The 15,799-nt window shown below is 56.6% G+C and overlaps 4 protein-coding genes across 4 annotated transcripts; 1 reads left to right on the forward strand and 3 right to left on the reverse strand.

Moving 5' to 3' along the window:
- Nucleotides 1–546: 546 nt before the first annotated feature.
- On the forward strand, nt 547–2,627 carry COL26b_003044 (uncharacterized protein; the record flags this gene model as incomplete). Its single annotated transcript, XM_053175949.1, has 5 exons — nt 547–765; nt 834–995; nt 1,063–1,380; nt 1,434–2,156; nt 2,214–2,627. 5 exons carry the CDS (start codon nt 547–549, stop codon nt 2,625–2,627), a joined length of 1,836 nt encoding a protein of 611 aa, XP_053040116.1.
- A 1,824-nt stretch (nt 2,628–4,451) lies between these two features.
- Nucleotides 4,452–6,204, reverse strand: COL26b_003045 (uncharacterized protein; the record flags this gene model as incomplete). Its single annotated transcript, XM_053175950.1, has 2 exons — nt 4,452–5,443; nt 5,493–6,204. The coding sequence occupies 2 exons, from the start codon at nt 6,202–6,204 to the stop codon at nt 4,452–4,454; spliced, it is 1,704 nt and encodes a 567-aa protein (XP_053040117.1).
- Nucleotides 6,205–8,937: 2,733 nt separating this feature from the next.
- Nucleotides 8,938–10,383, reverse strand: COL26b_003046 (uncharacterized protein; the record flags this gene model as incomplete). The annotated part of the gene is made up of 3 exons (XM_053175951.1): nt 8,938–9,321; nt 9,375–9,984; nt 10,034–10,383. The coding sequence occupies 3 exons, from the start codon at nt 10,381–10,383 to the stop codon at nt 8,938–8,940; spliced, it is 1,344 nt and encodes a 447-aa protein (XP_053040118.1).
- Nucleotides 10,384–10,723: 340 nt separating this feature from the next.
- COL26b_003047 (uncharacterized protein) lies at nt 10,724–14,528 on the reverse strand (the record flags this gene model as incomplete). Its single annotated transcript, XM_053175952.1, has 8 exons — nt 10,724–10,859; nt 10,911–11,019; nt 11,070–11,237; nt 11,284–12,208; nt 12,282–12,713; nt 12,763–13,493; nt 13,540–13,999; nt 14,244–14,528. 8 exons carry the CDS (start codon nt 14,526–14,528, stop codon nt 10,724–10,726), a joined length of 3,246 nt encoding a protein of 1,081 aa, XP_053040119.1.
- Nucleotides 14,529–15,799: the final 1,271 nt, after the last annotated feature.

Raw genomic sequence — 15,799 nt, forward strand, 5'->3', positions numbered from 1 at the left:
CCCAAGCTACTACCTGCAGTTTATATCAATCATCATTGGAACTCCATGTGTTGAAACTGTCATCCCAACATCATGTCCACATATTCACTTTGACAGAACACCCAAGGAGACAAAAGGGGCTGCCAAAGGTGACTGTGAATCACGAAGACCCAAGGTCACTAAATCAAAGCCCCGTGTCTTTCATCTACAAAAGGCTCCGGTTCTCTCGCGTGAAGCTGTCGACATGATCGAGTCAGTCCACCAACCCCTACGCCCTTTACTCGCGAGTCTTGATAGTGGCACGTCAACTACACGCATAACCATCTAAACACTCCTTCTCCGCTCCAGACTCTTCTCAGGCCAGGGCCTTCTTCTCACGTTTCGTTTCTCCCGCACCTGCTTTCGTTTTGTTTACACCTTCAACTCAGAAATTCTGGTGTTCACCTTGCCCTTCGCCACACAACAACACAACAGGACATCATACCTTAGATGGTCTCTTACAACGAGGCCTTGCTTGCTACCCCGGCTTCGCGTGTCGTCAACCCCTATATTCAGGGTACTGACATCATGGACACGGGAGTTCCCTACCGTCGCGAGCGTGGCTTTTCCGCCCCTCCTCCGACCAACTCTGCCGCTGCTGAGAACGATCATCAGCGCGCCGAGATGGCTCCCCGCCTCCCGCCTCTTCGCGAGCTTTTTCGGAATATCTACGATGGCAACAAGACCGCTGTGGCCGAGGTTGCGGACATGGGCCCTTTTGGCACCGCTCGCCGCGAGCAGCGTCAAGTGAGTGATTCTCCCCGATATTTTGTCTCTATCAGCGTCAAATTTACTCATAGCCCTTGCCTCTGCAGTCCTCTCCTTACCGCATGAACGGTTCGACTCTGGGCGCCGCCGCCACCGAGACCCCGTTCAACCCTCATTCCAACGCCGTCGGTCACGTTCATCACGGCCCCCCTGCTCCAGTCCACCCCGAGCATGAGCGAGAGCCGCGCACCTTTTATGATGAGTGCCAGGTAAGCCCTTCGATGATCAGTATCCTCATCGTTTCGCCCCAGTGTGTGAGCTGACTCCGTCTTGCAGACGTCTCGATTCCCGTTCGACAAGCCTGCCAACACTTTTGGGGACCGTGGCACTTCTCATGTCCGTGGCAAAGACATGAAGAGCTATCCTTCGCAGGATATTCGGAGTTACTTCTCTCCTCGGAGCAAGCAGGACTATGTTCCTCTCCAGTACTCGCAGAGCCATCGTCACCTTCATGATGGCCACAGCTACTACCCCCACGAGCAGCAGCATGGCTACGATCATGGCTACATGCAAGGTAGTGTCGCTTATCCGGCTCAGTATGACGACATCCATTCCCAGGACTATTCCCCTATCCACGACCATCATGACCACCAGGTATGACTTTAGTGTGACCTCGCCGTCGCCTCATCGCTAACTGAACATGGTAGTCTTCCGTGTCTCGCAACAACACCCACGGCTGGACTCCAATCAACGCGCGCGATAGCCGTCCCGTCCTGACGCCTGACCGTACCCCTTTTGCTGATCGCTACCACCAGGAAAGCCCCACTCCCGCTGCGCGTGGACGCAAGGTCACCAACGACAAGCGCGCTGCTCAAGGCACCGCGGGAAACCACTACAATCAGCCTGCGCCGAAGCTCAAGTTGAAGGGCGCTCGCGGCAAGAAGTCCACTCCTCAGGGCACCACCAAGTACCGTGAGATCCAGCCCAAGCTGGACTTCGAGCCAAAGGCCGATGCCTCCCACCAGTTCCAGACTCCTCGTTTGGATGCCCTTGCAAACTCTGGCGCTGCTCCTGACAAGCAGACTGGAAAGCCTTCCGCTCCAGTTGCAGCTCCCGCCCTCCACCAGACCTGGACGCCGGCTCCGACAAATACGACGAAGTGTGACATTTGCAACTCGCGTGCCATTGGCACAATGGTCCACCAACGCTGCACGAAGTGTCCGTACGTCATCTGCCGCAACTGCGTCTACGACGGAAAGATGACCAAGCTCCGCAACCACACGCCCATGCACGTCGATGAGTTCAACTGGGGAAAGATGCGTCCCATCCAGCGCATGGACAAAGTTCGGGCTGCCCAGAAGGCCAGAGCTATTCGAGAAAGGGAAGAGGCCGATGCTGCTGACCGCTCAGTTGGCTCCATGAAGCAGTCGGTAAGCTGATCCGCTCTGCCATCCTTGAATCTCCGCTGACCCATCTTCTTCCTTCAGATCGAGAGCGCTGCTCCCTTCACCCCAACCAAGAAGACCTCGCAGACGTATGTCACCATCTCCTCCGATGATTACGACGACAACGACTTGAACGGCCCTGAGGACGACTACAAGCCTCCCACTTCGTCTGAGCGCAAGAGTAAGAAGGCCGCCAAGGCTGCTGACCGCGGCTTCTCCGCCTTGGATCAGTACGCTGGACATGTTGGCTTGGCCAACTCCCGCCCCGTCCGTACTTCCTCCATCAATACCTACGAGAGGATGCGCCACCAGGCCGCGGCGCGCCAATACATCGCTCAGCCGGACTTTGGTACCCATGCTCGCAAGCATCGCCACCAGGACTCCGGCGATGAGGACGTTGAGTCTAACCCTGACGACGAGGTCTACAACCCGCGTGGCAAGCGCCGCTTCATGTAACTTGTGCCTCTCTCAAGCTGCAAGTTGGGACACAGATGGCTGGAGCTCCCACTCGAACAAGCACGTTCTTTGTATCGTTGCTGGGGTCTGGCTCGCTCAACAGGCAACTGTTGCAATACGCCCTCGTCACAAAACAAATCCGTTCTTGACGATCACGTTTAGTCACTTCTCGAGAGGTTTGCATCAAGTCGACTCCAACGGTCCAACAATGACTCGAAGCCATCAGGAAGGGCAGTCAGACGCGTCACGTTTCTCGACATTATGAGAGTCAAGGAACATCTCCCGCTTTTGGAACTACTACGCAATTGAACGCAACTCTGACGCGTCTTAGCATTTCCAAGACGGCTTCGCTTCCGCCATGACTAGGTCGCTGTCATGATGACGAAGACATCAACGCGGCTCAAACGTTATCGATGATTGTCGACTCTCATTGCTACAGTTTGCGTTTTCTTTTCTACTTCACTTTCGTTTCATTCTTTTTTCTTTGTGCGAGCTCAGCAAACGGATTCATTGCTACCAAGATGGATCTGCCCTATGACGGGGAGTGGCAAGGTGGTTTCGACGGAGGATTAAATTGGTTTCGCTTTTACCAGATATTATACCCCCTTTTTCGTCTCCCGGAGGAACGTCTCGGCGTTGGAGACTGGAGAGGGTTGGGTCAGTTACTTGGCTTAAGATACCCCTTTCTTTCTTGTACCATAGGCTAGATCTCGAATATTGATACAGTCATCGATACTTTGCTTGGCGGCGTGGTGGTTGACGATTCGATTGTTCTTCTCGTAAGTTGAAGGCGAACTGGTGATGAGGCTATCCGCCTTTGTGGACACACTTGGTTCTGGAAGCGACTCGAAGGTGACGCATACTCGGCATGGTTTGATGGACTGTTAGGATTCCCGATAGTCAAAGATGATTGCCAAAAGTAAGCCAAAGTCGAAGTGTGTCGCTGTTTGAATCGAAGCTTCCAGAGGACTCATACTTAATCATGAGCAAACCAGCACCAAATAGAAGACTGGAGACCTTGTTCTGTTGCTTACATCGATCTGAGCGAAGGCCTTTGACAGAATCTGTGTCAAAAGTCGGGACAGTAATTTTTGCCCAGTAAACTGAGGAAGGAGCCACTTCGACGTTTGGAGGGAAGGAGTCGACCGAATTTTCCACTCCACTCATCCAACCAACTCACAATCCCGTCGACTGCCACGCGACTTTACCGACTCATAAACCAACATTGGGCCATACATTCCACCATTCAAGTACCACAGACTGCCAGCGAATTTCGACTCTGTTCTGCTTCAACTGCATCTCTTTACACCAGTCCGAACGCCAGCCTGGGCACACGCAGGCATGTTAGCCAAATGGCGATCAACACGAAAGGAAGCAAGCATGGCTTGGGTATACCGAGAGAAGTTCCACGCGTCGGGACTGGAGAAGAAAGATCTCGAAAAGGGCCTGAAAGATATATTCCCCGATAACCCCTCCTCGAAATTCGATGTCACGTTTGTAAGTGCCAAGGAGCCGGTTTCATTGATTAGTCGACTGACAAATTGACCAAGCACGCGGAAAACTGCACGTAGCACGTCCGTGTCCCTCGTAGCATGACACAAAAGGAGAAGAATGACATTGAGGTCCTACGCAACACCAACGAAGTCAGTCATGGCGATTGTGACCTGGCCGGGGAGAAGACGGAACCAGAAAAGTCGACTGACGGGCAACAGATCGGATCCAAGACGGACGAACAAATAAAAAAGGAGTATTTTTGAGGTCTATCAAACAAACAGTACATGACTTCGTCGCAACATGATCATGAAGGTGGCTTGCGCCGATGCTCTAGTAACCGAAACCGCTCTCCCACCAATGCTCACCAGTATGCCAACGTCCGATCGCTTCCATGTCGGGCTTCCACCACGACGTCTCCCCACGACCGAAACCCAGCGCCCGCACAACAGACACGGGCACAGGCTCGACCAGCCACAGACCGGTCTCTGCGAAGTCGTCCGCCAGGGGCTTGACGGTGACCTGCAGCCACACGAGGACGAACATCAAGTTTCCGAACCGCCTCACGATGCGGGGCATCTTTGCGATCTGGGGCTTGAAGGTCGTGCAGAAGGCCTTCTGCAGCAGGACGCCGACGCCGGACGCCCAAAAGAAGGAGCAGGGCTTCAGCCAGTTCGTCTCGGGGATCGCCGTCACGCTGCCGGCGCCGTGGAGGAGGCCGGAGAGCCAGAAGGCGATGGACATGATGATAAGCTTCGTCGTCGTCGTGCCCTGCTTCAGATACCCGTGCTGTACGAGCCAGTTTCCCGGGGCGGAGAAGGAGTGGCGGAACGTCTGGTGCCACCAGGCGCCCCAGAACCCGGCCAGGCCCCTGTCAAAGACCTGGGAGAAGGAGCCAAAGACGGAGGAGTACTGCCACAGCTCGCCGCGCATGGGAAAGACCTTGCTAAAGACATAGTACTGGAATAGATCGTGAACAGAGAAAACCATGACAATCGAGGAGTACAACGTGCAGATGATGCCTGAGTGACGGTAGACGGACAAGAGCCAGTGAGGGGTGGATGCCAGGTGAGGAGGCAGCGGGAACGGCGTGCTGCCGAAGATGAAGTACGGGTCCTCGGTGCTCTTCACCTTGAAGATGTCGAGGATGATGTACGCGAGGGAGACGGGGATGAGCTTCCGCCACAAGAAGTCGCGCTCGTCCTTGTACGTCTGGCAGCCGACGAAGGTCTCCAGCGGGATCGTCTCCATCTTGACGAGCTCCTCGGTGTGCGGGTGCTCAGGCGGAGCAGGGCTAGGTACGGACGAAACAGCCCACGACCATCCTGTTATTGTCAGTATACGGTACAGTACCTCCAGAAGCTTCACACTTACCGACGCCTCGGAAGTTGGTGTACAAGTCCACGACCCAGCCCAGACGCTTGACAAAGGTGCCGTTCTCCGGGTATGACTGCCAGTAGTATTCGTACTTGTCGACGTTGACGTCCGGTGCCGTGGCCTTGTTGTTCCGTCGTCTCTTGCTGCCGGCCCGTTTGCGCAGCCCGCCTTGGGAGTTTGACCGCGCAGCAGGCGAGTTGGATCGGCTCGACTTCCTCGAGGGCTTGGGCGACGAGGTAGCAGTCTTGCTCACCTTCCTCCTCGCCACCCTCTCAAAGTCAAACTGCGGGGCGGTGAAGACGAGGTTGGTGACGCTGGACAGCATGCCCCAAAACGCAGACAGGCCGCTCGTGTAGCCCATGGACATGTTGGTGCTGGAGGTCTCGCGCATGATCTTGATGTTGAAGGCGATGATGAAGGCCAGCACGAGCCATCTCGCGGCGTAGACCCACGGGCGCTTCCTGTGCGGGATGGTCATATACAGGATGGGCAGGATAAAGGTGCCAAAGATGCCGTAGGGCAGCACGAAGGGCTTGGAGACGCCGGCCGCGACGCGGGCCTTGAAGACGGCGCGGTAGCTGTCGCGCACGACCGCGGCGAGGAGCGGCGTGCTGGCGTTGACGAGGTCCGCGGCCGGCTTGGAGAAGTTGGCGAGGATGGGCGCCGTCATGTTGGGCACGCCCAGTGTTGCTGTGATGGCAGCCGCCATGTTGGACGAGGTATGTCTCTGATCAACCGTGACAGGTTACGTTCAATGTCCAGAGAAGGCGGGGGGAGACTGATCAGACTGGCCTGGAGATCGTAAGACAGTGACAATGTTCAGGAGAAGGGCCGGTAGTATAAATAAAACATTGTCAGCCGCCTCTGCGTGGCTTGTCTGACTCGGATATAGCACGCAGATGTACGAGGACACCGCCGGTTCGCCCCGAGTACGGGAAGCCAAAGAAGCGGCGACTAGGGCCGGAAACCAGGGATTCTCCAGCTAACGGACTTTTTTTTTTTTTTTTTTTGTATTTACGACCAAGGCTCATGAGCCGTCGTGAGAATTTTGTGCTGCGTTTTCCCGAACGTCTTACAGCATCCCGCAACCAACGCACCATCCACCGCCCCGCAGTCTTCCCGTCGTGCTTGGACGACCCCGGTTGGGAGGCAAGGAGGCGGGACGAAAGACGACGAGAAACCGAACCCGATTACGATTGGAGGACAGCACGGGGGACGTGGAAAGCCCTATCCGAAGGCGAGAGTGAAGGGAATGGGGGGATTTAAGGCCTCGGAAGTGGACAAAAGCGTCGGGTTCAGGTTATGCGACATGTGGCGTGTGTGCGAGAGTAAGAGTGCGGCGATTTGTGGTGGGTGGTGGTAATAGCGCTCCTCCAGACAAACAGACACAGAGAGAGAGAGGATGGAAAGCAAGGGCGAGAAAGACGAGTTGGTGTGTAAAGGTGTGTCAACCCCCCCGAGGCGATTCTCAAGTCGAAGATCCGTTTCGTCGCTTTGGAAACAAAACGCTTCCCTCAAATAGGTAGCAGGACATCATGGGGGATGGGATGACATTGCAATGCGAGCAGGGGTGCGGCCGCGGCGAGGAAGCAAGCACGAGAGATATGCCAGAGATAAGCAAGGAAGGCAGAGATGTGTGCGTGATGTGGAATAAATGCAGGCCAAAAGACGAGACGAAAGAAAAGAGAAGCATGTTTGAGTCGAGTCGCCGCATCAACTTTCGTCTGACGTCAACCAACAAGTCTCCGGTCGATCCAAGTCCCGGCGCGCGGCATGCTACTCGCCCCACGTCAGCCAGGCGGGCCGCCACCCACCCACGGTCCTGCCTCGGGTGATGGGGTGGCCCCTGGAGGCGACCAGCGGTGGGCGAGGTGGCTCCCTGCCGGGTCCGAAGACGACGAATCATGGCGGGGCGCTGCAGCGGACTCGCTCACCCACCCACGGTGCGTTGTAGTGGGCTGATTCGCTGGCCGCCGGGGACCCTCAGCGCCTCCGGCGGGCGGTCTCTGCTTCAGTCTGGTCCATCCAGTGTCTCTCACCTCAGCTCAGCAGCAGCAGCAGCAGCAACAGCAAAGCGTACACGAGTACGGGACTACGACCTACGACGCCGACTCGGGCCAGGGCACTGCCACGACTTGCCTCTTTTGCCCTCGGGACGAGTCGCAGGGGCGCTTCACGTGGGAAACCGCGGATGCTTGGGTGCATTTTCCCACCAAATCCCATCATGGACTCCTCCCAATCACCACCGACCGCATCATGCGAGGTCGAAAGTGGCAATCTGATGGAGAAGAGAAGCACCGGCACGACAATCCACTTTTCGACGACACAAAGCAAACAAGCGAGAAGCGAAAACAAGGTGAGGCTCATCGGAGCTGACGGTGTCAAACATGTACGCCTTAACCTTGGAAGGATATCGCAAATCAAGGGGGCCAATCGATCTGCCAATTGGGCTGTCAATCTGCCCACCCCGGCACTCGATTCCCTCCCCCCTAATGCAATCACGATCTAAATTGCTACCCAACCATCACACCTTAATTCGACGGTGCTAATGACATGATGCAGCACTAAACCCTCCCCGCGATTTCAACCAGTTTCTCTGCCCACCACCATCAAACGTTCGGACAACGGCGCTTCCTTTTGTCTTTTACGGTTCAACGGGGTAAACCAGTCCCCGCCGCCGCAGTCGTCGACGTCGTCTCTCTTGTCCTGCTCGTCTGCCACCGCCACAGGGTCCCCCAAGCCCCCCTGAGCCACCGTCCCATCGACGTCAGCATTTGGGAGGCCCCGGCTTGGACGGGACCCCCCACACCCACTACCGGAGTTTCTGGACACTGTGATGCCGTCTTGCCCACCGCCGGCGCCGTGTGGATCGAGCGCGCAACCGGGCTTGGCTCGGGTGGCGTGGTCGTCTGCCCCTCGCCCGTGTGAGCCACGCCTCCAAGATTCCAAGGCATCGATAGCCGCGGGAGCCGCAATCTGGTCCTCCTGTTCGCACCCCGCCTCCCACCCAGCGGCTTGACGATGGCGAGGGTGACGACCGTCATGACCAGGCTCGCGACGGCCCATGTCCCGAACGCCGCGACCGAGAAGCTGTACACCGGGACGGGCGCGTCGGGAGGGCCCTCCCCGGCGGCAGAAGCGCTTTCGTTTTCGTTCGGAAGGTCCTGAAACTTTACAATGTCTGTACTCAGGACGGTCTAACTCGCGCAAACGAGTTGTGCTCATCCGATCAGCCCATGCCGTCGTCTCGGCTGTCCATCCCAACACCTTGCTTTCGTTCGGGGTCTTGTTACTCACCGATACGACAGTCACTGGCAGCAGGATCAATGCTATGAAAGAGAGCTGCTTCATTGCGGCCGAGTCATCTGCGGTCAACTCGGCGATGGATTTCATCTGCTGGTTCGCATGATGCGTCTGCATCCGTTGAATCTTTGACAACGCGTTACTCGGCGGACCCCGACCGGGGGGGGGGGCATTGTTCACGACTCACGTATTCCTCTCGGTTCCCGGCCAGCTGGTCCAGAGCCTGCGCCCGCTGCATCAAGTCCTCCATCTCCTCCATCGCTGACGATAGCTCGCCTTTGAACTTGTCCAAGTGCGCCTGCATCTCGCCTGCGTGGCGAAGATCAAGCCTGTCCAGCTCGTCGCTGACCTGTTCAGTGAGAAATTCTCGGAGGCGTCGGAGGACGCGGAGGTTGCTGTCGACCCTCATGGCGCTGCGGTGACGCTGCTCCATGAGGAACGCCATGCGACGGAGATCTACTTCGTGGATGGCATCCGTCTGCGCGTCGTCTTCGTCGCCAAAGGGATGCAGGTACGGCTTTGTCTGCAGACCAATTCTTAGCAGTTCGTGTCGTTGATCAACAAGCCCAAACCTACCAGTTTCGACAGATGCAGTTCCAGATCCTGGAAATGCGGTGAGAGCTCTTCCACAGCCCATTCGACAACAGCAAGGAGGCTCTCCAGACTGACCCGGAACCGGTCGGCCACCCCTAGAGCGCTCATCCCCTCCAGTGTCCCCTCGAACCTCTCCTTGACCGTATCCCACAGGAGATTCTGCGTGCCCTTCCCCTTCTCCCGGTGGTAGCTCCGCGGGCTCGTGAGCAGCCAGACCGCCGTGCCCTCGACAACGTCAAAGTGGACGTACACCGCCGCCGCGTGGGGCTGCCAACGCGACGTCTTGCTCGGGTCTTCGCCCTTGGGCCACGCGTGGAGGGGGTACCTCCGCATGCTGAACACTGTGAAGCAGAGCTGAATGTGCGAGCCGCTCCGGCCAAGATTCGGCACAGCCACGCCCTGTTTAGAGGCCAGGCTCGTCGTGCCCCGAAACCCAGCGAAGCGCATGCTGCTCGCAAAACTCCACGACTCGCCGCCGCTCGTGAGGAAGTTGAGCAGGCAGGACGGGACCTGGTGGTACGTCAGGAGCTCCAGCAGGACCTTTTCGCTGAGGTTGAGCAGCAGCGACGTCGGGCTCAAGCGTTCCAGTAGCCTGGTGTTTCCGTCAGCTGGCAGTTTTCTGAAGCCGAGTAGCGGCGTACACTATTCTCAGAGCCGGATCCCTCACGAGCGTCGCCGATTCCATCGTAATCTCGGACGGGCTGGGCCACGCCAGCTTCCTGCGCAGCCCAATTACGTTACGGATGATGTGCAGATTCACCCGTCTCGGCCCCTCTTCTTTGCTCCATGACTCGGCGTCGTCAAAGTCTATGATGATCAACGGCGTATCGATCCTCGACGGAGGCCCATCAAATATTGCGTCTCTGTTTGCTGCATAGTGCTCGAGGCATGACCGAAGCGCCGGGCGTCGCTCGTCCTGGCGTATCAAGGAGTCAGGATATGTCTCTGCCACGGCGATCTTCTCAAGGAACAGGCGTTCGCATTCGTCCATCGTGACGGATTGGAACGGATGTATTCACTGCGGAGTCCGAATGCTGGTGATGGGAGTCTGGTTGATCAGTGCATCTCAGAGGACCAAAGATGCCTCCCATCACCGCCGACAGCCTCGAGAAGAGTGCAGTGCTCCTCGAGACGTACGGCCATTCTGTGACACATGTGGCAGGTCGCCCGGATGCCGACAGCCTCGAAAACGCCTGGCACACGCAAACTGGATCGCACAGGGTGACACGGGGATAGGCCGCCAATAAGACATCATGACACCCTGGCTGCGGCAACACGACGAGCTGTGGATCGCATCAGAAGTCTCCGCAAGATTATATTTTGCTCCTGTACTACTTAATGTACTTCTCTACCCGTGCAGTCTTCGCTGTGTCGAGTCTGCTCAGCTCGGCATCAATCCACCCAAGGACCGGTGAAAAGTTCGCCTGCCTTTTCAGCAAGGCCTTTCTCACGGCATCAAGTGCCAGCCTGGTCAAATGTCAGCCTGCTGTGGTTGTGAACGCGCGAAAGTGTACTAACCAGGTAACGTGCGTCTTCTCCATGGCGCAGCTGTAATCCGGGTGCTTCTCTTTCCTCGCCTTGCCTGTGAGGAGCACAAATGCCACGTCGATGATTCTGTTGATGGTTTCTGAAAGAATGTGAGCCAAATGACAACCAGTCGTAACAATAGACACCTACGCGTGAGCATGCGGCTTCTGGGTCGCTTCGCAGCAGGCAGACAGCGCCAGTAAGCCAGCATCTTTTCTGCCGTCTCCGTGAAGGCCTTGTGGAGGTTGCAGAAGACGGTCTCGAGCGTGTTGTGTCGGGTGTCATAGAACATCAAATGGGACTGGATCTTGAAGGCGTCTGCGAGAGTCAGTAAAGGAAAGAGGACTCCGGTCGGATGACCTACTCAGGACCCTTCTCTGGAAGTTTTGCCCTGGCTTGACTCCGTAGTCGACAGTCAGGGCGTTCGAGATTGCAGCCCCCTTCGCCGTGTCGTGGTCCCTGATAATGTCAAGCGTTTTGCAATCAATACTCAAGCCACAGTAGGGAAATGGGCTCGCTTTTAGTGCCCTGGATACCTTCACGCCGCCAAGCTCCAGATCGAAATTGACCAGCGTCTTGTTGGGGTTGACTGCCACGCCGTACTCGGGAATACCACCGTGCATGACCATGACGAACTTGCGGGCTTTCTTCTGGCTCGTCGAAATGAGGAGGAAGTCATCAATGAGCCTCAGAAGCAGGCAATCCTTGCCGCGAAGGAAAGTAAGACGCTCTGCTTCGAGGTCGGCGTAAAAGTAGTTGCAGAGAGCCGATGACAAGACAGAACCCTGCGGGATGCCCTTCTTCTGCCTGTAGTACTTCTTGCCGACCTTGACGAGATTGTGCTGGATGTGCGACTCCATCAACTCCATGAGGTACTTTGTCGCGTGCTCTTTCCGCGAAATGTTACCCACAAACACGGCATTCTTTCTCTTTGGGCCGAGGCGCTCTTGGACAACCTGCGCAAAGCCGGCTGGGTCATCTCGGGTGCTGGCGAGCGAGTGCCATCGCCTTGTAAGCTTCGAAGCAGGGCGCCTTTGGAGCCGAGGGTCCACCAAACCGGCCTTGACTTCGAGGTGCTTTTTGATAACATACTGCGCTTGGCTCGGGACGCCTCCCATGAGCCTAACGACGGCATCTTGAGGGATGGTGTCGAAGGCGGATTGCACGTCCACTTTTGCAAAGTAAAAGGTCGGACTTGCCTCGCCAAAGCTTGCGCTGAATGAACGGAGCCGTGTGTAAATGTCGCCCACGGAGAACATGGACGAGCCGAGCTTGGATGTGTTACGCTCCTGGTAGTCGTTAGCACTATCGATTTGGAACACGGAGGCACCCTACAGTTTCCAGCCTGAGCATTGAATGGACAGGACCGAGGACGGAGTTGATGCTCGGCCCAAGTGCGTTTCTCCCTTGGACAACTGCCCGCCTCCGCAGATTTGTGATGGGTCTCATGGTTTTGCCCTTGGGGAGTAGTCTGATGCGGCTGAACCCTAGTCTCCTCGATGCAAGGATGCGGTTTGCATCGCCTAGGCTCATCTCCTCCAACATGTTCGCTCTTAGCGTCGCCATGGCTGGTTCGGCCACATAACGCCATACGTCGTGGCGAAAGAAGAACAGCCGATAGCGGTGAGAGCTCGACTCCGTAATGTAAAAGTTACTGCGCAATAGGGGTATCAAAATGGAATCAAAAACATAGTAGAGAAACTCGTGCAGGATCTCGAGCCGCTTCTTCATGTCCGACTGGCTGGTCTTCATGCCTTTCAGTTTTGGTGGTGCCAGCCAATCCATGGCTGTGACCTAGCATGCTGTTAACGAGAACCTTCAACAACGATGCAGACCTGCTTACCTTTATCCCGTCAGTCACCTCCTCAAGGGACATGCTTTCGAATCTTCTCAGTCTGACAAAGTGGTCAACTCTCTTGAAGACCAAATCACGATTATGTGCTTGATCAGGACCGCTGCCCCAGAATTCGTTTGGTATGAGTCTGGCCAGCACGGCGCGGCAAAAGGCGGACACGTGGGGTGTCGGCGTCGCCAGATCAGTGACGGCATCGAACTTGATCGTTGGTATCGAAGGGGCCTGTTGCCGAGCTTTGTGGCGATGCTTTGTCGTGACGGCGCTTCGACTGGCGGGTGCTGTCGCCTGTGTATAGGTGAGCGAGAGCTGCGTGCCTGACGGCTTGGCCGGCTTCTTGTGCGCAGATTTCCGAGTCGTGCCATCGATTGCAGAAGGGCAGTGGTGACGCAGCAGTTCGGCGTACGCGCAGCGACCATGAAGCGATTGCAAGTGCTCGACCAGTCGTTTGACGTCTCCTCGTAGCCTTTTCGGCGTTCGAATCTTCTGATCCTTGAACAGCGAGTTGATCTCCTCTTCGCGGAGGGTGTAGTCAGGGAGCTTCTGGGCGGTCTTGAGATGGTCGACCTTGGAGTTGAAAACGTTGTGCAGTCCAAACTGACGAGGGAAGATGTACATCATCACCTTGAGCGTGTTCTGCTCATTGCTTTGATCCAGCCGCGTCTTTTGATCTGGGTCGGCCTGGGCGCAATCTGTCACCCTTGGGCAACGGCTGAGAACATCTAGGACAACGTTAGCCGCAGTTTGATGACGGTGACAGAGACTCACGTATATGCCTGAATCCGTAGTGAACAGTCCCGCGGCCAGTGAGAGCAGCCCGAGCATACAGCATGCGATTCCTCATGAATGGCAGCTCTGACGGCAGCCTCTCGTCTTCAAGATTCGAGTCCTTTGCAGGCTTCTGTGCCGCAGCCGGCTCCCATCTTGCCGTGTCTGCAGCGAACATTGGCGTACCGCTGAGCTGGTACATGTTCCCTACACCCGCTTGCGCAGGGAGGAAAATGGCCGTGTCAATGAGAAGGTCAATCATGATTTGTTCGCCTGATTTCCCCAACAGCATGAGAAGCTGCGGCCACGGAGAAGCTTTGAGGGTCTGGACGAAATGGTTGGGATGAACCGGGTACAGACCGGACGGCCATTCGCCATTTCTGGGCTCTCGCGGGTTGCCGGCGTTTTGCGCGTATCTTCGGAAGCCATCGCAGAGAAGATGCCTGGGCCAGCCACCTGACTGATTGCTGGAGAAGAGTTGCCAAATGACAAAATTTACAATCTGCCGACGTTGTTAAGATGGGACAGCAAAGGAGTACAGGAGCAGCACCGACCTCCGACTGCGAGCAAGTCGCGCCAGCTAGCCCTCCGGACAGTGACATCACAGAATCGTCGCACTTTGAATCATTGCCCTTTTGCGAGAAAGATCGCCAGTTTTCCCAGCGAGATTCAGCCCTTGTATTAGTCTGACGGTGCATACATACCAGCGTCGAGTCTAGCAGTTTTGACAGGTCGGCTTCTGCCGGGAGCGCTTCTTTGGCCAGGGATGTGCGTGATAGTCCAATGGAGGCAATCTTCTTGCGGCGAAGCCTGGATGAGCTCGGGAGCCTAGACAGCAGGTATTCGCGGAGATTCTGCGCATTGTCGTAGTACTGTAGAAGGACCGACTGCCTGACGGCATTTTGGGCTCGGCCAGCCTTGAGCCTTTTGGAGTCAGAGCGGCCCTCGGCCGGTCGCTGTTGCGGCTCTGCCTTTCTCTTGGGCGCCATCGTAGTGGCTGGATCTCATCCAAAAGTCAACATCGGGTTGTAAGTGCGTTTGACCCCCGGTCGTCTCCCATGGGACGCAAGATCGAGGTGACACTCCGATTCCCCAGCGCGTTGGTTGCGCAATCAGGATTCAAGATTCAAGAGGAGGCGCTAGAGAACGTCATTACGGGTGAACATGCGGCCATGTGTCTGTGGAATAGAGACGGGGGGCAGCACATACGAAGTCGACGTTGAGGTTGACAAGCGCGACGCGTCTTTGTCTAAGACGGTAGAGACAGAGACGCTACGGAGACAAAGCAGTGCCGCAACGGTGGCCCCGTATCGTGCGCTACTCCAGCGCGAATAACAGAAAGAAAGACGCCGGCGCGGTGGTCTAGGCGCATCTCATTGAGGTGGGACGACGGCGCACGTCCAGTGATCTGCCGAACACGGGCGCCGTCTCAAAACGGTGGCTTTGTGGCTTCAGCAGACGCTCACTGGGCAGCATCGGCGCTCAAGCCACCAGGGGCGCACAAGGGCGAGGGCGCCAAGGCGTCCCCCAGCCTGGTGAGACGAAAATACGGTCGTGGGGGTCCGCTACAGCAGTGCTCCCGTTGCCTGCAGCAGTCGAAATTCATCAGGGCCACCAGCTCCAGTCCGATCTCAAGCCGGCCCTTTCTTCCGTTGCACTCAACAGGAACCTGCGATGCAATGTGCTGCGCTGCACTACCTTTGCACTACGTCGATAAAAATATGCACCGTCACTTGCCGCTCCGCACGAAGGCTGGGCCAGCGGGGAGGAGCTAGATGCAAGGGCGACTGCAAAGCGGAAAGCGGGCGGCGGCTGGCCACGAAGACTCTCAGCCATGCGGTGCGACGTCGTACCGCGTGTCCAATAATTTGGGAGGAGGAAACACCTGGGGGGAAAGCACACATTGTCCACGAGAGACACGGCACCAGTCGACGTTGGCCTGTACAGACAATCCAGATACGAGGGCTTGAGCCTCCGCGGTAAGCAAGACGAATGGGTTGTGGGTTTCAACCTGGGTGAATGAGACGCTCTCAGCCACTTGCGCCTCGTAAGGGGCTTGCGACTCAAGGGCCGAAAGGGAGAAAAGAGCCAAGGGAAATGGACCGACATCTATGATCTCCAGGCCCGTCAACCAAGCCCCTGGCTGCTGACATGACCTAAAGGCGTGCAGCTCGCGCGTCGAATCCACATGCGAGATGATTTGATGGATGTTAACGTCGCCAAGGTGGAGGTTAAGAGGCTGAAAAGCTCGTGAACAACC

Source organism: Colletotrichum chrysophilum, assembly GCF_026319265.1.
Source record: "Colletotrichum chrysophilum strain AFK26 chromosome Unknown scaffold_16, whole genome shotgun sequence".
Classification (NCBI taxonomy): Eukaryota; Fungi; Ascomycota; class Sordariomycetes; order Glomerellales; family Glomerellaceae; genus Colletotrichum; species Colletotrichum chrysophilum.